Source organism: Drosophila obscura, unplaced genomic scaffold, assembly GCF_018151105.1.
Source record: "Drosophila obscura isolate BZ-5 IFL unplaced genomic scaffold, ASM1815110v1 contig_181, whole genome shotgun sequence".
NCBI lineage: Eukaryota > Metazoa > Arthropoda > Insecta > Diptera > Drosophilidae > Drosophila > Drosophila obscura.
The window spans coordinates 472,201-499,648 of NW_024542769.1; the positions used below are offsets into that span (position 1 = coordinate 472,201).

A 27,448-nucleotide genomic window follows, 5' to 3' on the forward strand; every position below is an offset into this window, starting at 1 on the left:
TAACTCTTTTCATTATCATCAAAGAAAGCTTTAAAGGACAATGAAAATTTCATGCATGGCTTTAACTGAGAAATAGATCTCTGGAACACACACACATACATATTATACAGATAGGGTGCAATTGTTATACACAGATACAGAGACAATATCCAATTTAAATTATGGCTGCAATCGACTGATATGCGCTTAGAGTACATAAATACATAAATATGTACATATGTTTGTATATATGCATATATGTATGTATGTTTGAGTGGGGGAGATTCTCAGTATGCAAATTATGTTGGAATTTGCATAAAAAGAACAATCGAGAGCAGCTCCAAGTTTGGCTGGGATAATTGATGGCCTAAATTGTAATTGCTATCGCGGCAATGATTAAACGATAAAGCGAACGATAAAGAAATAAATACGCATGTGATATGTAAATGAAATGCTATTAACAGGTCTCATGTAAAGATATTTTTTACATCAAATATTTATGCTACATTTTTTTATTATGCGAATTTTAAGGCGATTAGCACGTGAATATGTAGACAACTTTTTTGTTTGTGCTCGAAATTAAATTGGTTTAAATATTACATACGCACAATTATGTATTTGTTTGTGGTTGGGGCAAAAACGCTACACAAAGTTAATCAATAAATGAAACTATTTTCGAATAAAAATAATAAACAAAATTAAATTAATTTGATCAAAATATAGCTAATATATAATTTCACAATCAAGTTAAAGTTAAAGGCATTTTAATTTCAGTTTCTATGGCATTTATTTGAATGATTTTTGACCCCCTCCCCCTCCTGGTAATCAAAAGTAATTAGGAACAAGGAACACTTCCTCCGCCCCAGCCCAATAAGTAATCAGGTAATACAGCCCCTTATGATCATTTTGTATAACAAATTGTTCAGTGAACTTTTTCAACCCTATTACGGCACAGATGCAAATTTTAATACATTTTTTATTCAATTGTCGCTGGTTTGATCTCCCAAAAAAATGTATTAAAAACAAATATAAAATGGCATTAATATCCACAGCAGTGTTTCCCATGTGTTGTGCATGCATCTATGCATATATATACTCGTACATTTGTGCTAAGTGTTAGGGGATAATTAAAAGTCCAGACACACTGGGGAACAAGAGCGGCCTGGGGGGGGTTTGTGTCCAGCGCTTTACGGACGAGTGACTGAAGCGCTTAAACCGATTGTCTCGGCAAAGGAGACACGACACCCTTACCGCTTAGATGGGATAACACGCTCGGATAAGAACGCACACACATACACACATATGCATGTATGTATGTATGTTAATACTCATGGCGCATCCACTCGAAGTGGCACGCCGTAACGTATGCAGCAGATTTGAGCAGGATGTCGCTGCTGTTGTTGTGGATAATGCTCTCCTTGTTCTCTTTGCTGTTGCTGTTGTTGCTGTTGTTGCTGTTGTTGTGTGGCTCCTTTTGAGTATGGTCAACGCTGGCTGCCATTGGCAACAGTTCCAATGCATTGCCAAAGATTATTGCATAATTTCCACAGAGGAGGTGCCCGAAGAGAGAGAGAGAGATAGAGAGAGAGTACTGTCGCCGACATGGACACGGACACGGGCAGACAAAATGAACATCATTTGCAAGTGCGGAATAGACCGGAGGCTGGCTGGTTAGCGGGTTGGCTGGCAGGCAGCTTGAGCTCAACTGGGCAGGCAGCTAATCTTTGCCAAACAACGATGATAAATCGCCCGGCCAGACAGCCATGCACATACAAACCGTGCCCCTGTCGCTGCCCCTGCCCTTGGCCCGTACCGACCAGAAAAGTGACCTGGCCAGGCCAGAGACCAGCCCTGTCCAGGACCTCGTCCTCATTAAATTTAATTTGTAGTCGCTTTTTAATTAAAAGCGAACAAAGCATCATTAAAAAATAGTTTGCGCCTGCTAATTTTTAGCATGTGATTTACATAATTCAATTAAAATTAAGTTATGAAACGGACGCATATTTCGCCCCCACCAAATTGTTGGCGGGTGAGTGTGGGCGGCGAGACGACAATCCGCTCTGACGTCTCCCGGACCTGGACTCTGCTTAGTTATGCAAATTATGAACGAATTGTGTAAGGGGCGTGGCGTGGAGACGTGGCGCAGTGGATTTTTGTTTGTTGAAGCGGCAAAAATAAATAGCGCAAAAGGAATAGACAACTGAAAACGGTTACAGAGGAAGCTGAAGACGAGAAAGGAAATAATGAAGAGCACGAAGAAAGCTCTTCTTAAATTTGGGAAATTAAAGAAAATATGTCAAACAAAAATGGTACACATAGCAAAGGAAATTTCATCTATAAATTAATCAAATTGGAATTGTTTTAGTTTTGTGCTTACCGAAATCAATCCAATAACAACCAAAAAAAAAATGACCAAATCTAAGCACTCGAATGGTGTGCTTTAACATCATCCGTACTACACCTGCGAAAACATTAATTCCATTTGCCACTCGAGTCCCTACAGATAATGAGAACTTTATTGCCGTACTTTCTGTCCAAGCGAATAGCCAGTGTAATCGCAATCTCCATTGTCCAGTCGGCAATTTGACAAGTCGGACAAGCCAGCAACAATACCAATCCAATGAGGGCACACGGTAATGGCTTGGGCCTATCTTCGGGCCAATCTGCAAACCCAAAGCCCCACTCGCACTCAATTTTCCCCCACTGTGCGAGTGTTGGCCAGCACTCACACACACACTCGCACATAGTCGTACACATTGGTGACACAATTTACACTACATTGACAAGCGCAAACAAGACGGAGGCAAAAACTCGGTGAAGAAAATGTAACGCACTCAATTACTTTTATTGTCTTACACATTGCTCGGCAAATTTTTTTGTTGGGCAACATTAGCCCAGGGGGGTTGGTGTGGTATGGCAGCTACTCCTGATGCCAATCAATCTGTGAAATGCTCTCAGGCAAAAACTTTTGCGAGGCGGCAGAGAATACGCTTTAATGGAATCCTCGCTTCTTATTTGGTCCATACAATTCAGAGAATTTCATTACATCAACGGCAGAAAGCAGCAAACAGCAGCAGCAGAAGCAGCAGCAGCAGCAGCAAAAGCAACGAAAAGGCACAACTTTTCCACAAATACACATACACTCGAAAAAAAGAAAAACATCAAACTTTTTACCAGCGCACATAATTCAAGTTAAAGTTGAAAACGAGGGACCACATGGCGAATGAGTGTTATCCACGTTATTTGACTATTTGCTGCTAATGCATGTCACAGTAGAAGGACAGACAAGGACGTGGACGATGACGGGGACAAGGACTATGACTATGACTATGCCAGGGCTGATGCTGGGGCTAGGATATAGAAAAGGATATGTTGCCGCAGCTGCAGGTGAAGTGAAAGTTGACAACGCGGCGTCAGCAGAAAATTTCACTTTGGCCTCACGTAACTAACACGCGACGCCCACTTACTCCCCGCCCTTTGGTGGTGCTGCCTGCTGCCTGACTGCTGCCTGCCTGCTGCTGTTGTTGCCACTAAAAGCAAATGCCAGGCAAAAAGCACACCAGGCAGGCAGACACTCACACACATACACACACACACATAGCCATAAATAAAATATTGAGCTACATAAATTTAAATTTTTTGCTTTTCGCTTTGCGCTCTCCTAGATTCTCCATCCCCAGGGAAAAGTTAGTCAGCAGAAATCATGACTAGGCAAAGTAGAGCAAGTATAGAGAGCCGAGCAATGGCTGGGCATAGCGTGGAATGCAGTTGGTCAGGCAACAGCTGGCCACTTTGGCAGGCAGCTCTGACAGGTTCCCTTAGACAATTTCCAACTCCAAAGTTTGCCGGCAAATAGTTGCGGACAAAATGATCGGACAATTGAGAGAAGCGCTCACACACACGCAACACACACATTACGAGTGGTAGGGTGAAAATTAATTAGAGCTGCCCCACGATTTCTTGCCAGCTGGTGGAGCAGGTGGTCGGGCCGCTAATTGCGAAATTAATGATCAGACTGCGTGAACTCAAACAATGGCTACAGGGCCAAGCAGAGGCCAGAAGCAGTGGCAGCAGCAATCGGTTCGCTGAATCAGCCAGGGACCAGCCAGAATTGGCAGCAACAATGGGAATGGCCGGAACAGTTGAAAAGTTTTAGTTAAGACCGGAAAAGTTGTAAATGGCAATTAGTCGGCGAGAAAGTTGATATGTCTTGGCATAGTCGAGCACACGTACGAACGGTACGAACTGCTGGCCAGGCCAAGAGGGTAACTGCTCTTTAATATTTATGGAAAGCCAGACCTTGAAGGTGGGGGGGCGTCCACTTGCTGGCTAATCTTAGCCAGGGCCTGGCCTTAATTAACGGAAATTCAATGGCTGGCAAATAAGAAATTTGTTAACATTAAAATTACAACAATGGCCAGATGTCAGAGCCAAGAAAGGGCAAGTCCCTGCTCCAGCACCAGCTCCAGTCCAATTCAAAGTAATTGTGAGTGCCTCTGTATCCCAGGACCAGGACCAAGACCAAGACCAAGACCAGGACGAGGCTAAATCCTTAGAACAAAACGTTGGCAGTACACAAACACACATTCATTTGCACTGAAAGTGATTACAAATGAGGAGCAGCGTGGAATGGTGCCAGGGAATGGGAATATGGGGTGGGGCGGGGGTAAATGGTATTGGTATGGAATGCAATGCAAACAACAACAGCAACAGGAGCTGCGACAGGACGGAGCAGGACAGGAGCAGGAGCAGGACAGGAGCAGCGCGTAAAAGGAAGTGCGCCCTATGCCATGGGCACTAATTACGCCCGGCGAACAAATGGCATCGGGAATGGCAACTGTGGCGACAACGGAAGCTGGAGCTGGAGCTGGCGCAGTCCTGACTTGGTTAACAAAGCGCACGCAACAATAATAGCAAAGAAATGGCAGAAGCTGCCAGAGCAACAGCAACAGCTACAGACCAGGCAACCCAGCTGTAGCAAACAGAAGAAAGATCTCGAATCAAGCTTTAAAAATAAATACATAGTAAAAAAAATATATACAAAACATGATTTAAGAATTTACCATACCACCGGCTGCTGCTTCTGCTGCCGCTGCTGCTGGCATCCGCCGACGTTCCTTGCCAATTTCTGTGCTGCCTCCATAAGCCGGAAACCATAAAAAAGCAATTCGTTATTAAAACTGTATAACAGAGAGGCGAAATCTCGAATGCGAGCAAAAAGCAACGATGGCCTATCGTTGCCCCAGCCAACACGAATTGGAAATGCACTTATCGAGCTGCCTTGCAATGTGTATTTACATACATGTACTTTACATATACACATCTCTAGCTTATCCTCTGTCTCTCTCTCTCTCTCTCTCTCTGTGTGCACTGAATTTACGACAAAGTCGCTCTCTCTGACTTAGCCTTTCGCTGCGCTTCTGCTGCGAGCTTAGCTCTCTCGCGATCAGAAGAAGTTTTGAGAGAGCCAAGACCAAAGCTCTCCGCTAAAAGCTCCGTGCACTGCAGAACGTACCGACATTCTCTCTCTCGGAAGCATGAACTCGACAAAGTCTTTGCAATGTCAATCGGGTGGTGACTGTATTTTTTGTAAATAATCCACTTGGCACTCACAGGCGAGTACGAACGAGTATCACAGCACACATTTGCAGGGGTTTCCATATTCTGCTATAGCCCACGCTACCCACTGCGGAGAAGAAGCAAAACGCTAGCAAAATATAAAGCGGCGAGAGGAGCGAGCGGAGCGGATCGGCGCTGTACAATGCATATTGATAATGCACATAACAGCCATAAGTAACTGGCGTCCTGGCAGACAAACGTGACCCAAGCAGCAGCACAAGAAAATGAAGCAGCCGCCCCGCCGAACAACACATGCGAGTGGGAAAGAGCGCATAGAGTGGGAGCGGGAGCGAGGAGAGTGAGAGGTAGACACAGATAGAGTGGGACAGCAACACAGATGCCGAGCACAGCAAATGACATGCAAATAAATGAGAACAAAGGGATAAACGAATGGCTGGGGCCAGTCGAAGTTGGCATTGCATTTGCCATCGTCCGTCGCATTTCATGGCATGGAATGGCAAACGAGCCGCATAATTTTTGCCGACTGCACTTTGCGGCCAAGGCGCCGGATGCGGGCCGCCCTGCGGAATAAGGACCCACTCCCGCGCCCTTTCCCGCTTGACGGTTGACGGAGGACGGCGCTGTGCTGGTACTCCTGCTTTAATGAAGTATAACGCGACCAAATGAATGGCGTATTAAGAGTACGTCGCCATGCCATTCCTTGGCTGGGCTGGACTGGGCTGGTCTGGGGATTGAAATGTGAGGATAAATCAAGGTGGGGCTTCTGCGGTAATTTGTAAGTCGCGTGGGGACCAACACGATAAGTAGCAGACAATATTTCTCCATTCAAGAATCCCAGCCGAATCCGACCCAATCCGCTGCGACTGCGACTGCGACCCGGATGGACTCCAGACAATAAGCATAAATAACATAAACATGGAATATGAAAGATGGAATGTTCCATGTGGCATGTGGACGGTGGACGGTGGAATGCCAGATGTAATAGACAGTGAGGGCGACTGTATGACAGGGAGGACATCTGTGTATCCCTGGGCTCTCGCTCTCACTGCCAATCTCGCAGTTCCTCTCAGTTTCTCTCCCTCGGCTGTTCTGCTGGTCTGCTGGTCTGCTCTCTGCTCTCTGCTGATTAATGCTTGTTTGTTTGCATGGCCGTGTATCACTAATGGAATTCACATGTTGGGACATGACTGATTATGTACACATTAGTCGACTGATTTGCAATTCCAAGTGTGCCCGTCTCCCGTATCCCGTATCCGTCTATGACTCTGTGTGTGTGTGTGTGTGTGTGTGCGTGTGTGTCAGTCATGATGTCCTGTCGGGGCGCAACTTTTCCACAATGGCTATGGCCTAGAAAACAATGTTGCAAGTTGTATTATGTATGTATGTATGTATGCATGTGCGGGTCTTCATTGGCAAATGTCAGATGGTGTGTGTATTTGGCACGTGTCCTGTCGCCCCACTGTTGAGCAACTGTACCGATGTACCGCTACTGTAAAAGCTGCTGTCATGACTAAGCACATTATAGAGGCTGTTTCCAGCGAGTTGCCGCGCTAATTGGCAGCCGCTTTTGTGCTCGCTGCCGTCTGCCAAAGCAATTTTGCGTGCTCGATAATTTGCTTAAGGCGATACAGATACAGAAACAGATACAAAAGCTCGTGGCAGTTGGTGGCAGGTGGCAGTTGCCACAGGAGCCAGGAGTGCCAGTGACGCACAGGAGCTGGGCTTGTGTTTGTGCATGCGGCACGGCCGTGGGGGTTCGAGGAGCCACTTGCCTCGTGGCAAGTGCAGCTCCTTTTTAAATTGCTTAATAAACATGCACAAAAGGAAAATGCACTAACTGCGGCATTTGTTTAGCTAATTGACTGCACTTAAGAGAGCTCTCCTGAATGCTCTGCAGGCGACGAATATTCAGAATATTCAAAGCACAAAAAACCTCTGCCCAAACAGTTGCCTTGTATTTTGTTGTTTTGTTCGAGGACTGTGTCAGGCCTTTTAAATTTGCAGTGTAATCTTTGCATACGTTAACTAAATTTTAAGTTCATCCCAGCCAGCATGATAGATCCAAGGACCAATACACGGCTTCCACGTAGATCAAGGAGGCTGTCGAGTCGAGTGCACAGTGGCTCAGTGGATGAGTTGCCAGTCGGCCCGACCGATGCCTGTCGCTGCGAACACTGTCCGGTCAAGAATCGCCATAGACGGACCGACGAGGACAATTTGCGATCCGCAGCGATGCTGCGAAAGGTTGAAGCTGCCATCGAGACGAATTTCCAGTATGCCTTGGCTGACCTGGAGGAATTTGTGCGCTTGAAATCTGTATCTGCTGACTTGGAGTGCATTGGCGACAGCCTGAAGGCCTTGTGCCTGTACCGAGACCGTCTCGAGCGGATGAGATTCAACATCTTTGAGTACAATATCAATGCGCCCCGTGCTGTCTGCGACACCTCACCCCATCCAAAGGTCGTGTTCGCCCACTACTTCTCCTCGCCCTCAAAGAACACAATTCTGGTCTACGCGTACCTGGATGTGACCCCGGCCAAGTTTGAGGATGGCTGGCTATCCGAGCCGTTTGAGTTCTACATGAACGACGACATGCTGTACGGGCGCGGAGTTTGCACCGGCAAGGGCATGGCCCTGTGCTGGCTGCAGGCCATCGAGGCCTGGATGGAACAGCACGGCGATCTGCCCATAAATATCAAATTCATTATAGAGATCATGCACACGGTGGGCAGTGTCGGCCTCCAGCACTATATACAGGTGAAAAGGGAGTTCTTTCAGGACGTCGATTGCATTGTGTTTGGCAACAATTCCTGGATAAATGAAATGAAGCCAATGATGAGCTGCAGCCTGACCGGCTGGGCTCACTTCGGCCTGGAGATGCGTGGCGGCACAAAGACCCTGGAAGGGGGCCTGGTGGGGGGGCTCGTGTACGAGCCAATGACGGAGGTGTGCGCGCTGATGAGCAGCCTCGTTGACGATCTGCATGTGCTCCAGATACCCGCGATCCATCACTTGGCTCAGACCCACGGCCGTCACGGAGTGGGACCTGATCGAGTCGGCGATATTCAGTGACTATGCCTACAAGGAGCAGTTCGGAATCAGACGCATCCGGTACGAGCTGACCAAGGCAGAGCTGCTGCACAATCGCTGGTGCCAGGGCACATTGAGCATGCACGGAATCGAGGGCAGTTTCAGCCGGAAGGGCTCCCTCACGCCGATACCCATGTCCGTGATGGCAAAGTTTTCCATGAAACTTCTGCCCGATCAAATGGTGAACCTGGTCCAGAACCATATCGAGGAGTTTCTGCGCACGAAGTACGACGAACTGAAGATGAGAACCAGCTTCAAGCTCCATCTGTTGGATTCGTGCGATCCGGCCCTGTGGGGCATCGATGCCAGATACAACAAGGCCCTCGTTCGATCCATCAGTCGTGTCTACCAGGTGCAGCCAGATCTATCGATGAACATTGTCACTAGCCTGCCGATTGCCAGCACGTTTAAGAAGATTACGGGCAAGCCGATCATTCTGATGCCCTATTCGCAGCGCATGGACTACTCCCACGTGGTCAACGAATCCATTCCCAAGCAGTGCTTCCTTCGCAACATCAAACTCTGCACGGGTCTGATGCACGAGCTGTCGCTGCTGCCCACACGCTGCAAGTGCGATGTCGCCTTCGACTACTGCAACCGGCGGGGCATAGCCGAGATGCTGAAACCGGCCACAGAGAAGTCGACGCATAAGCCCACTATATTTTCACGTCTCAGAAAGCACAGATCGGTGAAGCCGCGCGACCAGCCACCAGAACCTCAGCTGGAACCTCAGCGGAAAAGGTTAAGGGATTGGCTCTGTGCTCCTTTCAGGCGCTATCGGATGAACAAAAACAAATTCTCCCCAAAGTAAATTGTGTCTACTGGGGATTCTTGCTAAATTATTTCATATATAAACTGTCTGGAACCGATTTTTGATCACTATCCGTGATGTCCGTTTGCTGTGCAAAAAACAACTAAAAAGGTTTCGAAATTATAAATATTTTGCCTGCTGCCAATACAATCTGGTCTACTCGTTAAGATATTTTTTAGTCGCCTGGCTTAGATCCAGATTTTGGTGCAGCAAATGCCACTGCAAATGCAAAGCTATACAAAGCGTGACTTGAGCTTCCTGTGGCGTCGCTTCCGGTTTAATTGAGCATGTAACGAGCAGAGCTTTAGCATGCACACACACACACACACACACACACACAGCAGACAGACAGTCACACAGATATGCACCACATAACGGGTGAACGGGGGGAACAGGACACCGAAGCTGTGGCAAGGTGGCATCCCCACAATAATCTCCATTTTCCGAAAACATATCACTCTGCGTGTGTGTGTGTGGTGTGTGTTTGTGTGTGTGGGAGGGGGGGTGAAGAGTTATTGTATATGTTTTGTCTATGTTTATGTTTGCTGCCACAAGTATGTATGTTCATGCCGCCTGCCGGCCAGGACACGCACGCAGTTTGTGTTTGGCCAGGGCCAACATTGGGGCTGTGGGTGGCGCTGCTGCTGCAACTGCCACTGGCACAGTCAGCTAATTGCCAACCCACATTGCGAGTGCCACCCCAATTCTAATCCCCGCAAAGCAACAAAAAAAAAAAAGAAAGAGCCAAATGGCAACCGTGTGCCCCGTTTTACGTTTTCTCCTTTGCAAAGCGGAAATCAATCAATTTCCTGCGTAGACTCTGCCTTTTGATTGGGTTTTTTTTTTTGCTCTCACCGGGTGGCACCTTTTGTCCAGAACTGCCAAAAAGAAGTGTATTGAATAGTAGCCGAGCAGGTGAATGCGGGCATTGATTATGCTGCAAGCGGACGAGTGGGTGTGGGTGTGGGCGTTAAATTGTTATACATATAATTTAATTAAAAATCTCCACCGCATTGGGTGGAATGTAGAATGCGGCAGCGTCGTTTAGGGGCATTCGTTTTTCCACGAATATTCATTAGAGAGGTAGAATATTGCTGAGCACAGGCATATTTATGGCACAGAAGCCCGAAAGTTTTAACTCACTCACGTCCAACTGCAACATGATTTATTTTCTTGCTCTAATTAGGTTGTGCCTCGTAAAATACGGAAACGATAATGGGAAACCGTCGGGTGCACTGGTTCGTTATTAGTTCATTATTATTAATAACAAATAACAGCTGGAAAAAATACACAGGCTTATGTACGATACTCTTGGATCCCCGATCCTGGGCTTTATTAAGAACAAATAACAGCTGGAAGAAATACACAGGCTTATGTAGGATCCGCTTGGATCGCCGTTACTTCATGGTTGATTATAGTTTCGACTGCCGCCGGGCATTCCTGGGCTTCCATTGCCGCCTCCGCCTCCACCACCACCACCTCCTCCTCCACCTTTGCCGCCATGCCCGCCATTTCCAGCCCCTCCATAACCTCCTTTGCCACCATATCTGCTCCCCACAGTGCCACCACAGCAAGGACAACGAGATCGGAAAGGAGCAGCTGGCCTTCCATTTCTTCCAGTCACCGATACAGATCCAAATGCAGATTTCTGATCAGATCTTGTAGAACCACTGAAGACGCTTACTTCTGTGGCACTTCTCTGAGCAATCGTCGGGCCAAGAGCACCAGCACCTGCATCATCACTTCGCTTGGCCTGGCCTAAAGCACACAGAACTTGGCGTTAATGTTGAATATTCAAGGGATCGGGAGTCCCACTTTACCTCCATCCAGCCAGAGCAGACAGCAAACTAATGCAAAGAAGACGTACAGAGTCCGCATCTCGGGAGCACACTAATCCGTCCAGCGGCGTGACAATCGAATTATATCGTGGAGAATGAACTTCGCTTGGAGTCTCTCTCTCTCTCTCTCTCTGTCTGTCTGTCTCTCTTGTCACAATTGAGCGGCACCCCGAGCCGAAACCCACCACACCTGCGGGCATAACACTCACCTTATTCTGATAGAGCACCTCAACGGCCAGAAATCCGATCAGCCCCAATGTCAGTACAAGCAGCATGATATAGAGCTTGGACTGGACGCACAGCAGGCTGGAGTAGATGAAGCCGAGCACAAAGCCGATCGACTCGAACAGGCGATAGTTGGAGAAGGCGGCCTCCTTGTGACGTCGAAAGAGGAGGCCGTAGAAGGCCTGGATCTGGGTGACCCAAGCGGCATCGCTGATGCCCCAGAGACCGGCCAGGGCATAGAAGATAACGGGATGTTCCGGAACGGGGCGATAGTGCAGCTTGAATCCAATTACGACGACGTTCAAGGAGGCACCTATAAATATAATCATCGAACGGCCGATGTACTGCATTGATATGCCGAATATAAAGCAGAATAAGGAGTCCATGACGCCCCAAGTTATCATCACGTAGCCGATCATGTTGACGCCGAGGGCACAGGCCACAAAGCTCTGCGTGTACTCCGCCGCTATCCAGGCCTGCTCCAGCCCAATGAAGATGGTCAGTGGGATGAGCATCTGCTGATTGGTGCGCTTCAGTTGGCGGACTGTTGCCAGCAGATTTCTCATGACAGTGCTTTCCTTCGCATGGGAACCCTTGCGCCCCTCGCCATAGCGAGTGAGCGGATCCAAGAAGAAAACTACCATCAGGATGGCAATCACCACGCACGGCACATAGATCATGATCAGCATTAAGATGTCTTTGGCCAACGGCTGTGGAATATCCTGGGCATGGTAACTGCAGTAGTTGTGGCCGCAGCAGCTGTAGTCAATCTGGGAATTGTTCCCTATCGGTTCCTCCTCGGGCGCCTGCAGTGCTGTGGATGCAGGATGCAGGATGCAGGCTTTAGGTGGCGACGTATCCCAGCCCAGCCAAGACGCAGACAGATGACCAGATGACCAGCAAATGTTTCCGCCGACAGTCGTGAGAATATGTTTGTGTGTTTGTATTGTGTGGACCGAGTGAAGACCTTACCTTACCTAAACTTACCTTAACTTACCTTCACTTACCTGACTCACTTTCGACTGAAGGGTCCTAGACAGAGTATCCACTTGACTCATCTTAAGGGGCGGACTCCATCCAGGGATTTTTGGATTTCTATGGAAACTTCTACGGGGCTGCTTCCCCAGTATTCGACTTTCCCCCAGTTGATGTATTGACAGCGCAGCTATAAAATATTTGCTTACTCTCGTTTTGAAATATATTTCATGGCACTGCACATCACAGTCTTAATAATAAATACTAAAAAGCCATGATGAGCTGCCCAAGCACACACACAAAAGCCATCAAAGCCGCCGTTCCCATAGCCAAGGCTCACTCCTCTTCTCTCCTGAAGCTGAAGCTTGAGCTGACACTGGGAAGGGGACGGGGACGGGTCGGTCTCTGGAGCTGACGTTGACGAGCTGCTGTGCCGTGCATTCCCAATGGATTTGCTCGTGCGTGTCGACAAGAATTTCAATTTGCAAACAATAAATTTGAGCAGCCAGTCGCTCCTTGGAGGAAAGCGGCGAACAAAAATACAACAACAACAAAAAATAGAAGCAAGGAAAAAGGCGACTCCAAGCTATGTTTAATAAAGAAGAAATATTTTGCTTTTCACTTTGGCTTCGTGTTGCAAGTGACAGCTCCCCGCTGATGCTGACGCTGACGCTGATGCTGATGCTGACGCTGATGCTGACGGTGTTGCTGTTTCTGTTGACAATTCCCGCAGTCTGTTTCAAGCTTGACAAATAGAATTAGATGCCGAATTAGGAATAAACATCTTCAATTTGATTTCAAATGTGGCAGGTTGGCAGTCTGGCAGGCTGGCAGGCTGGCTGACTGCGAGCTTTAAGCGGCCATCGGCCATCGCACTTCTGGTCCAGGCAGACGACGCAAACGGAAACGCAAAACAAAAACGGAAATGAATCAATTTCCGTGTTGCAAGCCATTAAAAACTACAAAGGCAGTCGAAAGAGCAAGCTGAAATAAAGTAACACAACAAACGAATATGAAGATGGAGGCTGAAGGCTGAAGGCTGGAGAGTCTGCAGGCTGGAGGCTGGAGTCTGGAGCTGAAGCAGAGCTACAAAATTGTTCCATATAGCAAGGCTAATGGAAAGAAGAGTCTCTACAATTTAATGCATATTTTTATTTATATCAAAGAGGCATTCGCTTGGAATTGGAAAAGACTGTGGCTGTGGTATCCTTTTAATGGAGTCCCCTTCGTTGCGCTAAGGCAGAAATACACTTATCCAATGCCTCGGGTCCAGGGCACTTTTCACCATCGCAAATAAGTCAGAGTCCTTGTCAGTCTCATTAGATGACTCATTAGGTGAGTTCAACATGTTCATGTAGATTGTAAAAATCACATAAATGAAACCAAATTCAATTACTAAAAGGGAACATTCAATGAGGGAATATATCTTCAATATACACAGACAGATTACCCATGGTCAGCAGGGAGATAATGATGTTGGTCAGAGCCTCAATGGCATCGCCCGCACACAGCTCGAAGAGCCACCAAAGCACAAAGAAAAGATCCAAGAATAAGCCACCAACGCACCAAATCAGCCAGCATATCATCAATTCTGGCTTGTGCTGTGAATGGAGGAGTGATGGATGGATATGCCTAGTTGAAGATATGCAGGATTGCCCACCAATGAGATGCCTGCTATCATGAGCAATGTCACCACAATCCAGACATTCAATAGAACCAAATACGCCCAGAATATCCAAGTCTTTGTGGACTCCTTCAAGTATCTGTGCCCCAATAAACCTACAAGTGAGCAGCAGGGAATAGGCACATGGCTTACAGGGCTTAGTTGCCATTTACTTACCTGTCAGCTTCCGCCTGTGTGGCTTAGCGGCGGCTCCTTCAGCCGGTGGCGCCTCGGCATCGTTTGGAGCCTCTCGCGTGGAGCGGCGACGCAGCAAGTAGAAGATCATCAACTCGAAGAGCAGAACTCCCAGAATGTCCATCCAGCCAATGGCCAGCCCAAAGGCATTCAAGGCATTCACCATACTGCTATTATCTCTCTGTTCGTCTCCGTCTCCGACACCGACTCCTGTCTCTCTGTATTTCACTCTCTATGTTTCTACGGCTGCTGCCTGTTGACAAAAAACTGAAACTGGAAGTGAAATGTTTAAAAAGGTTTTTGTAGCACCCTGGGGGGGGTGCTGAGCTCTGGCGGCTGGCACGTGTGGCGGCGGCCCCATCACTTCCTTAAACCGAGTTGCAAATGAGCGCGAAAAAAGTAAATTATATTTGTCAACGGGGATTCTCTCGCACTCAGCAAGAGTAATGGATGTGTGTGCGTGCGTGTGTGTGTAGCCGACGCACGTATTTCATCAGCATGGCATTATGTATATATGTATATATATACGTACATATAATGTATATGGTGTGTCTCAGTTTTTTGCCTTGCATAAATAGATGGGACAACCTCGACAGCCAAGTCAGGCCCCGAGCAAGACCGAGACTTGGCTGCTGTTTCCGTTTCCGTTTTGATACCCTAGCGCAGAGGGTATGTGTAGCTGGGCGATCAAACCTACTTTCCATGGATTGTCAAAATGTTCGATTCTGCTGTTGCTCTTGCTGTTGCTTTCTCCAAGTATGCTCAAGCCTGAGAGAACATTACTGCTTTGGGCCTATGTGATTGCCATATTCGACCTGCTCTGCGCCACTCTGTTTGCCGGACTCTGTCTTGGCACGATCTTTGAGCATGTAAGACCTTTGTCGCCACACATGGGCCGTGCCTACATATATACGAGTATTCTAAGCGGAAACCCTTCTCACAGCTAAGTTGGCTTACCATATTTGCAGTTATATTTGGCATCTTCTGGATCTCAATGATATTCGTGCTCTTCATTGGCATTTATGCGGTACGCTAGTACGCCCAGTGGGATAATACATTAATCCCAATTAGGTGGCCGTCTTTCCTCCATACTCGTTTAATTACAGCGCAATCCCAGATGCCTACGTGCCTGGATCCTCTTCTCCATGGGTGGCATCCTGCTGGAAATGTGTCTGCTCCTGTACGCCGTTTTCAGCCAGAGCAAATTCCAAATTGGGCTGGTCAAAAATAGCCTGTTTCTCGTATCGGGATTGAGTGAGTATTAGGTACATATTTCTAATCATTTCTGCATGTTTTTCCCTCCACCCTTAACCCCCTGGGCAGTTGTGGAACTTATTTTCCTGTACACCATCTGTCAGTTCTACAAGGCTCTGGCGCGCTGTAAAGTATGCCATCGACCCCTGGAAACCAGAAGCAATCCGCGATAATCGAATTCCCCTTGGTTTAATTACAGTTGATTTAATGCTTAAGTTATTGTTTATTTGTATATTGGTTGCACCTTCTTAGGGTGTCTGAAGCTTCGATTCTGTACAAGTGAATGTCTTTTTCTTGATTTTTGCTTCCTTGCTGCTGCGCAAATTATTTTAAAAGGATTTTGTGTTCAACATTGGCGCACGCACACACGTAGGTCTGTAGGTGTATCTGGCTGGTATACCCAGTGTGAGTGGGTCCTTAATATTTAAACTTAAAGAGCTTTTATCTAGACAAAATTCTGCCAAGATGCAAAGTTTATTTTGAAATATATATGTGGGAATTATCAGCTTAATTTCTAAGAAATGCTAAGAAGCTGATCCTAGCCCAATCCATGACGCAGCCTCTTTTCCATATCCTTGAGTATAGCTTTGTCCCGCAGCCTGCGCTCTTTGGCAAGCCTTTTGTGACGCCTGTACTCGTACTGCGCCTCCTTTTCTCTAAGCTGTCTGTCGTTATACATGACCGGCTGCACATCAGCTCCTCCTTTGGCCCTTGGCTCCTCGGGCTGTGAATTGCGAGTTCCAGTCATTTCCAGATACAAGAGATGTATGATATAGACAAATGTCATTTCCACAGCTGCAAAGAGACATAAAGAATGGTCATAAGATGCAGAAGCAGAAGAACTCACCCAAGCCCACAAAGGGCAGAACTGTGACTTTCACGCCCTCCCAGTTCACGGCAATGGCTAAGGTCAGGCCATAAATCAGAATAATGCCATCCAGAAAAATGCCCAGACAGGTGAACGCCAACCAGCAACGAATCAAAGTCAACTGGCGCTTGTAGATGCCCAGCACCAGCACGATAATTATGAGGATCCAAAATATAGTAAATATCAATGCAACCAGAGAGGTCCAATGGCTCTGCAGATATCAAAAGTTCACCGCAAATTCAAAGAGGCTGTAGGCAAAATCCTCTTACGTTCTTTGCATAGAGCATCCCAGATACAACGGCGAAGAGCACGGCGGAGACCAAATCAAGCAGTGCAATGGCATAGGCGCACAGCACTAAATATCCATCAGAATTCGACGACGACGACCCCATCTCGCCCAGCCAAAGTTCATCAGAGCACTGCCAATGTTGTCTACTAAATCAAAGCTATAATGATGATAAGCACGTACTTTCCAAGGGTCGGATCGGGCGGGCAGGCAACACAACAGAACCAGTCAGAAGGCAACCAGAACCAGAGCCGCCTTGCCCTGACTGTTAATCAATGCCGTTTGATTGCCAGAAGTCCTCGGCCTGGCCGCCTGGCACAGTGGTCTCAAAGTGTTGGACTGGTAGCCAAAGTCCCCCCCTTACCGCTCATAACGCACTCATTTTCCTTCTTGTAATTATCTTTATGGTTCCCCATCTCATAAAGAATAATCTTCTTTGCCCCACGTATGATTACACAGCTGTACAAAAAATAATGCTGGGATTCTAGGAATCCCAAAACAATCAATACCAATGTGATTTGACTCCGCCCATCGCCCCCACAGACTATGTGACAAGTTTGTGTGAACATCTGTCCGTCCTCCGTCCGTCCTTCATTTATGGCATTTGTTTTGTCAGCAAGCCTTGGAGATTGGATTCCTGCCCCCATTGGGATTGGTATTAGAGAGAGGGGGCGGAAGGGAGAGGGCAACGTGACTAGCAGCTTGAAGACAGGCGAACAGGCCAAAAAAAAAAATACATACATATGTATGTATGTATGTATAGAAAACTACACAAGTCAATTATTATTATTATTATTATTATTATTGTTTTGTGGGAGCCGAAGAAGAGAATTGATTTCACCCTCCTCCCACTTGTCCAGTAAATGGAAACCCAACCAATTATATTTTTCACCTGGTATTCCTGTTTTATATATAAAAGATATACATATATGTTTATTCGTCCCTATATGCCTGCTCTTCTACTTGGTTGCTACTTCCTTCCAGTAGTTTTCGTATCTGTAGCTGGATATGGTGACGTTTCGCTGCACAAATCCGGAGTAGCGCTTCTAGCAGCGCCTCTACGACTTTTGGGGTCGCAGAGCACTTGGAGGCTGTTCAATCTTCGATAATAACTGTAAACCAAATACAGACAAGTGCACTCGACAACTGCAATGGATACGGGGATACTCCATAATTACTCTTTATTGGCATTATTTGTATACCTATTCCAAAATACAGGATGGTCCACCGAACGAAATGCAGCCAGTCAAAGGTAAGGGACGATGTCACACTCCAGACCAGATACACAATGTCCGTGAGAGTGCCGATGCCCGAGAAGAAAAGCCAAAATATACAAAGCATCGGTCGGCCCTTGAGTGGGTTGGGTTGGTGAGTGATCAAATCGGAACAGCAAGGAATCTTGTGCAACATTTACCTGCCATAGACCCACAGTGAGGGCGACAACAGTCAGAAACCAAACGATGGTGCCCAGGAAAGCCATTTGGGTGTATAGATTCGTCTGGATATGGGAGCCAGATTAGAAGGGTAGGATCAGGGGGGCAGAGTTCACATTGTGACTGACACTTACATACGCTATCAATAGAGTAGTGGTATCCACCAGAAAGTACAGCGAATGGAACAATTCAAATGCGTCAATCGCGTAGCAAACTATCAGTAGATAATCTGTGCTCTGCTCCGGCGACTTTTCTCTGCGCTTTTCTTTCATTTTTTGTCTTTCAGTGCGAAATGTTGTATACAAAATAGAAATATATTTTATTTGGCATTGAAACACAAGGCCAACCAGCCAACCAACCAGGCAAGTACAGTGGGAAATAATGACAAAATAAAATCAAGCAACGAATCATTTCTTCCCTTTCTTTTTTGCTGCTGCCTTCTTCTTGTCCTCCGCTGTCTTCTTGTCCTGCGCCTTCTTCTTTTCCTTTGCTTTCTTCTCCTGTGCCTTCTTCTTGTCATCCGGTTTCTTCTTTTCACTTCCACTCTTCTTCCTGTCGGTGCTTTTGTTACTTTTGTTACTGCCCCCCGACTTACAACCTGTTCATGTGATTGAGATAATGAAACTTATTACAGAAGAAGTTATTTGCATTTCTTACATCCCGTTTCAGCTCCCTTCGACACCGCACTACCCTCCATTTGCAAGTAATATCGATATATAAAATATATGCATGTAAATTCCACAACTGAAAATGGATTCAACGTTAGCCACAGATCACAGAAAGTGCTCGAAAATCCACTTACGTATGCCAATAAATATGATTGTGAACTCCTGCAGGTGATCCCAGTCCACGGTTATGGAACTGGTTATGCCCCATATCAGAAATAAGATGTCCATAACGAAACCCACTGCAGAAAACAGTATCCACGCCCGGACAAACGGTGGACGACGCTGTGGAACATATGAATTGAAATTATCCAATCCCAGAAATGGTCCTAAAAATTATACAAACCTTCCACAGGCCCACAAGCAGAATGATGACAACCAGAACCCAGAATATAGTGCCGGTCAGGGCCAAGCTTGAAATGAGGTGAAACTATGGAATGGGAGAATCTTTAAGAACGAATAAGGGCTACCAAATGGATGCCAAACACTCACGCGCACCACCAGCAGAATTGTGGCCTGCACTGCAAAGTACAGGGCATGTATCAGATCGCTTATGGCTATGAAATAGCATATTTTCAGCAGATTCTTTTCAATAGCCGCTATGAGCGGACTGCTGGGCAGTTTCTTTTTGTTTTTCTTACTGCTGCTTTCTTTTTTCTTTGGTTCTTTTTTCGGGGGTGGCTTCTTGGGTTTCTTTTTGTCTGTGGCCATGATTTACGTAAAAAACAAAATCGTTTTTACGTCTGACGATCATTTTAACAAAGCACCTGAGATTCTAAAGCTAACATTAAAATTAGTTTCAAAACAGCGCAACGGTCTTGAAAATTTGAATCTTTAGCGGCTTTTAAACTGTAATCAGCTGTGCTCCCATTAGGTGGCAGCTCCTTCACGTGAAATATGTATATCGAACCTAGAGCTCATATTTTAAACGCAAAAATGAGTCCGGAGAGCGTAAATTGCACTCATTCAACTCGACAATTATGAGAGGCTCTACCAGGACTGGCTGTACCACAACAGCCGGCCAATTCAAACTCAAATTATTACTCAGACATATGTATGTGAAACACATATAGACAGTTCCCGTGAGTATGAGCATGCGGAGGCATGGATGTTTTCAGGGAACGATTGATAGTTGAGCCATCGATAGTTTTAAAAGTTTTGAAAAAAAAACAATCGATACTATCGTAATAGTGTCGGGCTCAAAATTTTCCGCAGATGCTCTTCTTCTTCCTTTTTGCGGAAAATATTTTTGTCTTCTCCTTCCTATTTGCGGAAAATTTATCTTCTTCTATTTTGCCTACTTTTGTTTTTAGGGCTGCCAGATCGGTTCAAAGCGAATCGGTAATGAAACGGGTAGCAAAATATCATGGTGGCAGCCCGCAACTACGAATTGTACGAGTCTGGCAACGTCACATTCGTTTAATGTTGTTTTCGTTTGAACCCTTTTATGTACACAATGCAATAAAAAGGACTTCTGAAAACTTGCCAATCTTGTAGAAAATTTATGTATCTATCGGATAAAATTATTTGTTTAGGGCTGAGACTCCCAGCTAGCTAGTAATGCTAAACGGAATATCAAAATCGAGGAATATCAACGTTGAATGTTTTTGGAAAAAAATTAGGAATATGATTTTCCTCGGTATATTTACGGTATATTATGACAACGAGTAGGTATATTTCGGTATATTTTTGAGGGCCATCACATGTTGATATTATTTACTAAAAATTCCCCATTTATTTAGTTTTTTACTTAATTAAACAATCTAACGTCAACATGCCCATCTTGGTAAAAACGTGAGTACCCTAGAACTAGTCTTTCCTAAGTATATACAGTTAAGATTAAGAAAATGCGTATGAAAAAAGAGCAGACACAACAAAGAAGCGGCACAGCACACAATGCCGCAGAGTTGTCACCCTTCTTCATTGTCAGCCCAGTTTGGCAGTCGCAGTGTCGGCTTCTTGTGAAATTATTCAATTTTTTTTAAATGGGTCCGCCAAAAAAGTCCAAGAAGGATCGCAGTGGTGCCGACAAGTCAAGTGAGTACGAGACACAACGAAGATTGTACAATTTCGGTATATTTATGCGAAATTCACAGGCAAGAAGCGCCGCGCTGAGGATGAAGCCTTCACTCAGCTGGTGGAGGACAACGATAGCCAGGATGCCACTGAGTCGGACGGTATACCGGGTGCAGCATCCAAGAATGCCGAGACCAATGATGAACAGGTCAACACGGATGAGTACGGCGCCAAGGACTATCGGGGACAGATGCAGCTGCGTCCGGATCACAACAATCGCCCGCTGTGGGTGGCTCCCAATGGCCATGTGTTCCTGGAGTCCTTCTCGCCGGTGTACAAGCATGCCCATGACTTTCTCATTGCCATCTCTGAACCAGTTTGCCGGCCCGAGCACATTCACGAGTACAAATTGACTGCGTACAGTTTATATGCCGCTGTGTCGGTGGGCCTGCAAACGCATGACATTGTGGAGTATCTGAAACGCCTGAGCAAGACAAGTATTCCTGAGGGCATCCTCGAGTTTATTCGTCTATGTACGCTTTCCTACGGCAAGGTGAAGCTGGTGCTGAAGCACAACAAGTATTTCATTGAGTCGCCGCACCCGGAGGTGCTACAGAAGCTGCTCAAGGATCCGGTTATACAAAAGTGTCGGCTTATACGCAGCGAAGGCGAGGGCTTTATTCAGGGCACAGTGGATAGCAAGGCGATCACTCAGTTCGGAACAAAACTACCACCTGGAGCGGACGATAAACCAACAGAGGATCCGGCAAGCTCAGCGGCTGCTGCTGCTAGCGGGGCACCACCGGCTGAAGGTGCACCAGTTGTGCCCGACGACATTACCGACTTCTACGAGAAGATCGACAAGGAGGAGGAGGACGAGGATGAGGCGAATCTGAAAACAGTCTCGTTCGAGGTGGCCCAGGAGAAAATTGAAGTTATCCAGAAGCGCTGCATTGAGATAGAGCATCCCCTGCTGGCTGAATATGATTTCCGCAATGATACCAACAATCCAGACATAAACATTGACTTGAAGCCCGCTGCCGTCCTGCGTCCCTACCAGGAAAAGAGTCTGCGCAAGATGTTTGGCAACGGACGAGCCCGTTCGGGAGTTATCGTCTTGCCTTGTGGTGCCGGAAAATCGCTGGTGGGTGTCACAGCCTGCTGCACAGTTCGCAAGCGAGCCCTGATACTGTGCAACAGTGGCGTATCAGTGGAGCAGTGGAAGCAACAGTTTAAGATGTGGTCCACAGCAGATGACAGCATGATTTGTCGCTTCACCTCAGAGGCAAAGGACAAGCCCATGGGATGTGGCATTTTGGTGACCACATATTCCATGATCACACACACACAGAAGCGCTCCTGGGAGGCAGAGCAGACAATGCGCTGGCTGCAGGAACAGGAATGGGGCATTATGGTGCTGGATGAGGTGCACACCATTCCAGCCAAGATGTTCCGTCGTGTGCTGACCATTGTCCAGTCCCATTGCAAGCTGGGCTTGACTGCCACCCTGCTTCGCGAGGATGACAAGATTGCCGATCTGAACTTCCTCATTGGGCCCAAGCTGTACGAGGCCAACTGGTTGGAGCTACAGAAAAAGGGCTATATTGCTCGTGTCCAGTGCGCCGAGGTCTGGTGCCCCATGTCGCCGGAGTTCTATCGCGAGTATCTGACCACAAAAACCTCCAAGAAGATGCTGCTGTATGTGATGAATCCATCCAAGTTCCGCAGCTGTCAGTTCCTCATAAAATACCACGAGCAAAGAGGCGACAAGACCATTGTCTTCTCTGACAATGTATTTGCTCTCAAGCACTATGCCATCAAGATGAACAAGCCCTTCATCTATGGACCGACCTCGCAGAACGAGCGCATCCAGATTCTGCAGAACTTTAAATTCAATTCCAAGGTCTGTTATATTGTGGGATTCCGAGAATTGTTAAATCTGAGTTAAATGTCTTCCGGCAGGTCAACACAATCTTCGTGTCGAAGGTGGCCGACACCAGTTTTGATTTGCCCGAGGCCAATGTACTTGTCCAAATCTCCTCGCATGGTGGTTCCCGCCGTCAGGAGGCTCAGCGTTTGGGTCGTATTCTTCGTGCCAAAAAGGGCGCCATTGCCGAGGAATACAACGCCTTCTTTTACACACTCGTCTCGCAGGACACCATGGAGATGAGCTACTCCCGGAAGCGTCAACGTTTCCTTGTCAATCAGGGCTACAGCTATAAGGTTATTACACATCTCAAGGGCATGGACACGGACACGAACTTGATGTACGGCCTGCAAGAGGAGCAGGCGCAGCTTTTGCAGTTGGTCCTCTCGGCCTCCGACTTGGACTGCGAGGATGAGAGGCTGCCGGGCGAGCCGGGCTACCGTCCGGGCGGCACCACCAAACGGGCCGGTGGCCTAAGCTCCATGTCAGGCGGCGACGATGCCATTTACTACGAGCATCGTCGCAAGAATGTCGGCAGTGTTCATCCTTTGTTCAAGAAGTTCCGAGGATAGAATAGGATAGAATATTTTCAACTGCTTTGTAAAGCCTAAATACAATTCTAAGCAACCACAAACGTTGTTTCCTTTGATATCTTTCGGGTTATTTAACATAACTTATGTAACGTATCGCATTAACCATTGAAATGTTGTTTCTTTTTAGACAAAGTTCTGGCACTGGCGATTGGGCGATCATTGAGCTGCAGGGCGATCTGGAAGTAAGAAGTAATCAGGATATGCATGACCAGTTCATTGGCGATCTCTACTATAACAAGTATGGTCAACCGGTGCGTACCGTAGCAGACTTTACGAGGCTTCCAAATGATTGCCTCATACTCAAATAAAATTGCAGATTCTCATCATAGGCCACCACATACTGCAAGGACGCGAACAGAAGCTGGAGAAGCCATTCGCAGTGCTGGAAAAATCGAAATCCAACGAGGGACAGCGCCTCCTGGACACCAGCATGGCCACGCAAGATGTCAGCCTATTAAATGCCACTACTGGGGCAGAGCGAACCGTCCTGGATGACACCATTGCCCAGGAGCACAAGAGTCGCCAGCGTACAGAGTATACAGTGCGGGCCGTGTGCACCAAAAAGCTGATCTTCAAGTCACGACCCAAGCCCATTATAGCCAATGTGGCCAAGACTGTTTGAGTGCCTAATAGATACATTTATTTGTCCTTTATGATTATAAGATTTCATAGTTATGCTAAGTCTCTCTCTATTAAACGATTTCCATTTCACGTTCGATGCCAACAAATTTCAATTGCTCTGTGGGTCCGTATCTGTAGTCAAAGAAGAGCTCCTCGCCAGGCTGAATGGCACGCTTGGCAAAGATGCCAATGCGATGATCGCCGGTGACCATCATTACCTTGGCATAGCAATTGGGATTGATGGAATGATTGGCGAAGCGTATTTTGTTGCCCTTGCGCGTGGCGTCCACAACAAAGTCGTTGTTCAGATTGAAGAGGAACGAGCACATATACTTGTCATAGACCTTGCCACGACGATCCGCCTCGTCTTGGGAGATGATTTCGCCGCAATACTCGGAAATGAATTCATTTTTCTGTGCGCCCTCTTTGAGAAAGATGCCCCAACCAGCAATGTCCGAGGGGGCCATCAGCAAGTGTTTGTCTAAAGGAAGGAGAAAGTGTACCATGTTGGAGATGCCAGAAAAGACTTTAAAATAAATACACTTACGCAGGCCGCGCTGCACGCACACATTTTTGCACGTGATCTTCTGCAGCTTGAATTCGTTGGCGCCGCATGCATTACACAGATCCGGATCACACTCGCGGACAGCCAGATAGCAGGGGCACTGCTTGGTGTTGCACTGAGCCTTGCAGCGGCAGCCAGGGAAACGATTCTGGCATTCGGTGGTGCAGTTGCAGAACTTCTCACAAAAGTTCTGCGTCTGTATGCACGAGCAGTTTACGTCGCAGGGACCTGCGTGGTCGCAGGGCGTATAGTTGTATACGTGATTCGACGAGGAGTCCTTCTTCAGTTGAATCTTTCGACAATGCAGGGACCACAGACGTTGCTTCTTCTTCTTCTTGCGAGGCGGTGTATAGTCCAGCAGCAAATCGTCAATGCTGAACTCCGCGTCGTCCTTCTGGGCAAACTCATACACCTGACGACAGGTCTTGGTGAGCATATTGTGGGCAATGGCGCAATAGTTCCTCAAATACACTTTATGCAGCACACGAAATAGGGCTTGATCGGCCCCCGTCCAGACGTCCTTCGTGCTGCCAATGTCCAGCATATCAGCTGCGCGAGCGAGGAGATGGTCGTCAATTGATTTGGGGGGACACACAATGTATATAACTGAGTGAAAACCTACCCATAATGGTATTTATCTCTTCGACGGCAGCGCCGTTAACAGTAAGGGCATTATCCTTGGTATTCTCATTGCTGAAATCCTTGCTGCTGAACTGGCTGTTGCTGTCATTGCTGTCCTCAGAGCTGGCCTCATTGCACGAGTCAATCGGAGGCGTTTTGCTGTCCGCCGCCAGTTTCTCCTTCATGCCATCCTGAGAGGAGTCAATCGTCAGTCAATAATATTACTATAATTATATGTATGGCAAATATCGAAGGAAACTTACGATCAGCATATAGCAGGAGTTGCTGCACGGATCGGCAAATGTTTTCATCTCTTCAAAGACGCGCTTCTGCAGATTGGGACCCGCATGGTTTTGCAAACCTGTCGAAAGAGATCCATAACGATTAGTACGACCTTCATCAAATCCCCGCACTCATTACAACATGTCCATGAAACGCTTTTTGGAGTTAGCATGAGGGTAATCGTTATTTTTGGTTCGAAAGAGAGACAGAGAGAGAGATAGAAAAATGTTCAAGGCAAAGCCACACAGGTATGAGGTGAGAAGACACCAAGAAATCAATTTTGATACAAGACATATTTGGCCAATTGTTCCACAGAAACATATACACATACATTCATATACATATGTATGCAGATATATATATATATATATATATATAGACAGATAGATGATGATGTGGAGGCGTGGACGAGCTAACGGCATGAGTGTGTGTGCGTGTGGTTATCGAAACAACAACTACAACAACGACTCACCCTGGACATGGTGACCTAAATTGCAATTTTGTTTTCAGTACAATTTTACAAAAATGTAGTATATATATAAATTTTTTTTTTTGTGTTTTGGGAATAGAATGTTTTTTGGTTTTTTTTTTTGCAAAAACATTGTTGTTGTTTTTTGCAAAAAGGAAAAGAAATAGCAAAAACAAAACGTAAAGTCATTAAGTAACCCAGTTGAAAGCCGGTTTCCAGGGTTTAACTTACGATGGAGGAAACAATCGTATTTGAAGCAACGCCGACAGAAGAGCGTGTGGAACGAGTGCATGGTGCGCTCCCGGGAAACACTCTCCGCCTTCATGCCATCAATGTTCGGTGTGCACTCCTGTGGACGCTCTGGATCCTGGTGCTCGGTGAGCTCAATGTACCTGTTAAAGATTTTTAATTGTAGTCGTGTCATATTCAGACTCAGACCAGTCGCACTCACTTCTCCTTCAGTTCCTGTGCCGTACCCTTGTCTGGAAAATTGGCGCTGATTGCCTGAAATATAATTGGAGCTGGAAAGGGAAGCTTTTCCTTCACCTCCTCCACGGCGGGCTTAACGTCCCCAGCAGGCTCAGCTCCCTGTGGCTCTTCCTTCTTTTCGTTGGCCGGTGCCTCTTCTTTCCCATCGCCTTCAACCTCCACTTTCATCTCCGCACCGTCCCCCACGTCTGCTTCCTTGGGCTTTACCGCTGTCTCGGCTTTTACCGAAGTGCTTGGAGCGGGCTCCTCCAACTCCTTGCTGTGGGAGCGCATCAGCGCATGCACCAGCTCGACAAAGATGGCATCGTCCATGAAGGAGGGATCTTTGTCGCCATGCACTTTGCCGTCGTAGTTCTTTATAAGCTCCTCTATGAACTTGCCATCCTTGTCCAGCACTTCATCGCCCATATAGGGTATGTTGTGGAGCACCGTCTCGTCCTCGACCATGAAGTTCTGCTGTGTGGGCGCCCATGTATACATGGTGGGTATGGGAGTCACGGCATTGATCACACAAATGGGCACTCGCTGTGGTCCGCTGGGGTTGCCGCTGTAGCTAGTGATTTCTGCTCGCTTCACGCATCCCACATGCGGGGGATCGTACGGCTTGGCCTGCCACACCTTCGACTCGCAGTACAGATCCTGCACATTGTGGTTGTGCTCGTCCCTAATGGATTGAAAATGTTAGCATTCCCAGACAGACAACTCGCATCTCTTTACCGCCGCGCCGCCACCTTCCCGCGCTTACCAGTTCTTTATCCACGCCTCTTTTATTTCGTCTGCTCGCTTGTGCCGCTTTTGCTGACGTATTTTAAAGTACTCCGACTTGACGCGACGCTTCCACTCTGCCGGCACCTTGGTGCTGCTCATTATGCTAGTAAATAGATAGCAAATCAAACAGAACTAGCGCAAATTTTATGGTTTAATTCGCGGCGGACCGCCTTTTTCTTCTCTGGCTTCGAGTGTGACCAGTTGTTCGGCAAAAAGTGGTGCAACGGCGTGCCAG

General features: G+C 46.9%; 10 protein-coding genes across 13 annotated transcripts; 4 read left to right on the top strand and 6 right to left on the bottom strand.

Moving 5' to 3' along the window:
• The first annotated feature begins 7,611 nt into the window (after window positions 1–7,611).
• LOC111071502 (cytosolic non-specific dipeptidase-like) lies at window positions 7,612–9,460 on the top strand. The gene is made up of 2 exons (XM_041592622.1): window positions 7,612–8,507; window positions 8,581–9,460. The coding sequence occupies exons 1-2, from the start codon at window positions 7,612–7,614 to the stop codon at window positions 9,458–9,460; spliced, it is 1,776 nt and encodes a 591-aa protein (XP_041448556.1).
• Window positions 9,461–10,761: 1,301 nt separating this feature from the next.
• LOC111071478 (UNC93-like protein) lies at window positions 10,762–12,660 on the bottom strand. The gene is made up of 2 exons (XM_022362856.2): window positions 11,281–12,660; window positions 10,762–11,218 (listed from the first exon to the last, which is right to left on the bottom strand). Exons 1-2 carry the CDS (start codon window positions 12,210–12,212, stop codon window positions 11,200–11,202), a joined length of 951 nt encoding a protein of 316 aa, XP_022218548.1. The 5' UTR covers window positions 12,213–12,660; the 3' UTR covers window positions 10,762–11,199.
• A 985-nt stretch (window positions 12,661–13,645) lies between these two features.
• Window positions 13,646–14,604, bottom strand: LOC111071500. Its single transcript, XM_022362888.2, has 4 exons — window positions 14,339–14,604; window positions 14,159–14,277; window positions 13,949–14,099; window positions 13,646–13,893 (listed from the first exon to the last, which is right to left on the bottom strand). The coding sequence occupies exons 1-4, from the start codon at window positions 14,520–14,522 to the stop codon at window positions 13,733–13,735; spliced, it is 615 nt and encodes a 204-aa protein (XP_022218580.1). The 5' UTR covers window positions 14,523–14,604; the 3' UTR covers window positions 13,646–13,732.
• Window positions 14,605–15,049: 445 nt separating this feature from the next.
• LOC111071507 lies at window positions 15,050–15,829 on the top strand. Its single transcript, XM_022362895.2, has 4 exons — window positions 15,050–15,225; window positions 15,300–15,383; window positions 15,463–15,610; window positions 15,680–15,829. Exons 1-4 carry the CDS (start codon window positions 15,115–15,117, stop codon window positions 15,781–15,783), a joined length of 447 nt encoding a protein of 148 aa, XP_022218587.1. The 5' UTR covers window positions 15,050–15,114; the 3' UTR covers window positions 15,784–15,829.
• A 244-nt stretch (window positions 15,830–16,073) lies between these two features.
• On the bottom strand, window positions 16,074–16,925 carry LOC111071505. Its single transcript, XM_022362893.2, has 3 exons — window positions 16,748–16,925; window positions 16,458–16,689; window positions 16,074–16,405 (listed from the first exon to the last, which is right to left on the bottom strand). Exons 1-3 carry the CDS (start codon window positions 16,868–16,870, stop codon window positions 16,149–16,151), a joined length of 612 nt encoding a protein of 203 aa, XP_022218585.1. The 5' UTR covers window positions 16,871–16,925; the 3' UTR covers window positions 16,074–16,148.
• Window positions 16,926–17,655: 730 nt separating this feature from the next.
• LOC111071487 lies at window positions 17,656–18,565 on the bottom strand. 2 transcript variants are annotated; one of them, XM_022362867.2, is made up of 4 exons: window positions 18,336–18,428; window positions 18,179–18,262; window positions 17,967–18,114; window positions 17,656–17,910 (listed from the first exon to the last, which is right to left on the bottom strand). In XM_022362867.2, the coding sequence occupies exons 2-4, from the start codon at window positions 18,242–18,244 to the stop codon at window positions 17,735–17,737; spliced, it is 390 nt and encodes a 129-aa protein (XP_022218559.2). In that variant the 5' UTR covers window positions 18,245–18,262; window positions 18,336–18,428; the 3' UTR covers window positions 17,656–17,734. The 2 variants fall into 2 exon arrangements, with proteins under 2 accessions (XP_022218559.2, XP_022218558.2); XM_022362866.2 differs by having other exon boundaries at window positions 17,658–17,910; window positions 18,332–18,565.
• Window positions 18,517–19,645, bottom strand: LOC111071485. The gene is made up of 5 exons (XM_022362865.2): window positions 19,355–19,645; window positions 19,209–19,292; window positions 19,000–19,147; window positions 18,855–18,941; window positions 18,517–18,795 (listed from the first exon to the last, which is right to left on the bottom strand). Exons 1-5 carry the CDS (start codon window positions 19,571–19,573, stop codon window positions 18,605–18,607), a joined length of 729 nt encoding a protein of 242 aa, XP_022218557.2. The 5' UTR covers window positions 19,574–19,645; the 3' UTR covers window positions 18,517–18,604.
• Window positions 19,646–20,544: 899 nt separating this feature from the next.
• Window positions 20,545–24,116, top strand: LOC111071496 (chromosome transmission fidelity protein 8 homolog). Of its 2 annotated transcripts, none has more exons than XM_022362879.2 (3): window positions 20,545–20,656; window positions 23,526–23,649; window positions 23,715–24,116. In XM_022362879.2, exons 1-3 carry the CDS (start codon window positions 20,637–20,639, stop codon window positions 24,018–24,020), a joined length of 450 nt encoding a protein of 149 aa, XP_022218571.2. In that variant the 5' UTR covers window positions 20,545–20,636; the 3' UTR covers window positions 24,021–24,116. The 2 variants fall into 2 exon arrangements, with proteins under 2 accessions (XP_022218571.2, XP_022218572.2); XM_022362880.2 differs by having other exon boundaries at window positions 20,550–20,656; window positions 23,526–23,636; window positions 23,728–24,116.
• On the top strand, window positions 20,718–23,437 carry LOC111071489 (general transcription and DNA repair factor IIH helicase subunit XPB). The gene is made up of 3 exons (XM_022362869.2): window positions 20,718–20,899; window positions 20,959–22,781; window positions 22,841–23,437. Exons 1-3 carry the CDS (start codon window positions 20,848–20,850, stop codon window positions 23,375–23,377), a joined length of 2,412 nt encoding a protein of 803 aa, XP_022218561.2. The 5' UTR covers window positions 20,718–20,847; the 3' UTR covers window positions 23,378–23,437.
• On the bottom strand, window positions 24,021–27,436 carry LOC111071490 (histone-lysine N-methyltransferase E(z)). Of its 2 annotated transcripts, XM_022362871.2 has the most exons (8): window positions 27,191–27,436; window positions 26,408–27,109; window positions 26,188–26,348; window positions 25,960–25,974; window positions 25,469–25,566; window positions 25,207–25,396; window positions 24,567–25,133; window positions 24,021–24,500 (listed from the first exon to the last, which is right to left on the bottom strand). In XM_022362871.2, exons 1-8 carry the CDS (start codon window positions 27,310–27,312, stop codon window positions 24,091–24,093), a joined length of 2,265 nt encoding a protein of 754 aa, XP_022218563.2. In that variant the 5' UTR covers window positions 27,313–27,436; the 3' UTR covers window positions 24,021–24,090. The 2 variants fall into 2 exon arrangements, with proteins under 2 accessions (XP_022218563.2, XP_022218564.2); XM_022362872.2 differs by lacking the exon at window positions 25,960–25,974 and having other exon boundaries at window positions 27,191–27,435.
• Window positions 27,437–27,448: the final 12 nt, after the last annotated feature.

What these genes read in the sequence shown, in the direction of transcription:
- LOC111071502 (XM_041592622.1), top strand. Translation starts at nt 7,612, where the DNA reads ATGATAGATCCAAGGACCAATACACGGCTTCCACGTAGATCAAGGAGG. An exon ending in TACGAGCCAATGACGGAGGT is followed by an intron (nt 8,508 to 8,580) that starts GTGCGCGCTGAT and finishes CACTTGGCTCAG; the next exon opens with ACCCACGGCCGTCACGGAGT.
- LOC111071478 (XM_022362856.2), bottom strand. Translation starts at nt 12,212, where the DNA reads ATGCTGATCATGATCTATGTGCCGTGCGTGGTGATTGCCATCCTGATG.
- LOC111071500 (XM_022362888.2), bottom strand. Translation starts at nt 14,522, where the DNA reads ATGGTGAATGCCTTGAATGCCTTTGGGCTGGCCATTGGCTGGATGGAC. An exon ending in TGATAGCAGGCATCTCATTG is followed by an intron (nt 14,100 to 14,158) that starts GTGGGCAATCCT and finishes CTCCATTCACAG; the next exon opens with CACAAGCCAGAATTGATGAT. An exon ending in TATCTCCCTGCTGACCATGG is followed by an intron (nt 13,894 to 13,948) that starts GTAATCTGTCTG and finishes GTTCCCTTTTAG; the next exon opens with TAATTGAATTTGGTTTCATT.
- LOC111071507 (XM_022362895.2), top strand. Translation starts at nt 15,115, where the DNA reads ATGCTCAAGCCTGAGAGAACATTACTGCTTTGGGCCTATGTGATTGCC. An exon ending in TTGGCACGATCTTTGAGCAT is followed by an intron (nt 15,226 to 15,299) that starts GTAAGACCTTTG and finishes CCCTTCTCACAG; the next exon opens with CTAAGTTGGCTTACCATATT. An exon ending in TCTTCATTGGCATTTATGCG is followed by an intron (nt 15,384 to 15,462) that starts GTACGCTAGTAC and finishes GTTTAATTACAG; the next exon opens with CGCAATCCCAGATGCCTACG.
- LOC111071505 (XM_022362893.2), bottom strand. Translation starts at nt 16,870, where the DNA reads ATGGGGTCGTCGTCGTCGAATTCTGATGGATATTTAGTGCTGTGCGCC. An exon ending in GGATGCTCTATGCAAAGAAC is followed by an intron (nt 16,690 to 16,747) that starts GTAAGAGGATTT and finishes TGATATCTGCAG; the next exon opens with AGCCATTGGACCTCTCTGGT. An exon ending in TCTGCCCTTTGTGGGCTTGG is followed by an intron (nt 16,406 to 16,457) that starts GTGAGTTCTTCT and finishes GTCTCTTTGCAG; the next exon opens with CTGTGGAAATGACATTTGTC.
- LOC111071487 (XM_022362866.2), bottom strand. Translation starts at nt 18,469, where the DNA reads ATGAAAGAAAAGCGCAGAGAAAAGTCGCCGGAGCAGAGCACAGATTAT. An exon ending in TCACTGTGGGTCTATGGCAG is followed by an intron (nt 18,115 to 18,178) that starts GTAAATGTTGCA and finishes AACCCACTCAAG; the next exon opens with GGCCGACCGATGCTTTGTAT. An exon ending in CATCCTGTATTTTGGAATAG is followed by an intron (nt 17,911 to 17,966) that starts GTATACAAATAA and finishes TATCCATTGCAG; the next exon opens with TTGTCGAGTGCACTTGTCTG.
- LOC111071485 (XM_022362865.2), bottom strand. Translation starts at nt 19,573, where the DNA reads ATGGCCACAGACAAAAAGAAACCCAAGAAGCCACCCCCGAAAAAAGAA. An exon ending in AATCATATTTATTGGCATAC is followed by an intron (nt 18,942 to 18,999) that starts GTAAGTGGATTT and finishes ATCCATTTTCAG; the next exon opens with TTGTGGAATTTACATGCATA. An exon ending in GAAGGGAGCTGAAACGGGAT is followed by an intron (nt 18,796 to 18,854) that starts GTAAGAAATGCA and finishes TCACATGAACAG; the next exon opens with GTTGTAAGTCGGGGGGCAGT.
- LOC111071496 (XM_022362879.2), top strand. Translation starts at nt 20,637, where the DNA reads ATGCCCATCTTGGTAAAAAC. An exon ending in ATGCCCATCTTGGTAAAAAC is followed by an intron (nt 20,657 to 23,525) that starts GTGAGTACCCTA and finishes GTTTCTTTTTAG; the next exon opens with ACAAAGTTCTGGCACTGGCG. An exon ending in ATAACAAGTATGGTCAACCG is followed by an intron (nt 23,650 to 23,714) that starts GTGCGTACCGTA and finishes ATAAAATTGCAG; the next exon opens with ATTCTCATCATAGGCCACCA.
- LOC111071489 (XM_022362869.2), top strand. Translation starts at nt 20,848, where the DNA reads ATGGGTCCGCCAAAAAAGTCCAAGAAGGATCGCAGTGGTGCCGACAAG. An exon ending in CAGTGGTGCCGACAAGTCAA is followed by an intron (nt 20,900 to 20,958) that starts GTGAGTACGAGA and finishes CGAAATTCACAG; the next exon opens with GCAAGAAGCGCCGCGCTGAG. An exon ending in ACTTTAAATTCAATTCCAAG is followed by an intron (nt 22,782 to 22,840) that starts GTCTGTTATATT and finishes GTCTTCCGGCAG; the next exon opens with GTCAACACAATCTTCGTGTC.
- LOC111071490 (XM_022362871.2), bottom strand. Translation starts at nt 27,312, where the DNA reads ATGAGCAGCACCAAGGTGCCGGCAGAGTGGAAGCGTCGCGTCAAGTCG. An exon ending in GAGGCGTGGATAAAGAACTG is followed by an intron (nt 27,110 to 27,190) that starts GTAAGCGCGGGA and finishes TCAATCCATTAG; the next exon opens with GGACGAGCACAACCACAATG. An exon ending in ACTCCTGCTATATGCTGATC is followed by an intron (nt 25,397 to 25,468) that starts GTAAGTTTCCTT and finishes GACTCCTCTCAG; the next exon opens with GATGGCATGAAGGAGAAACT.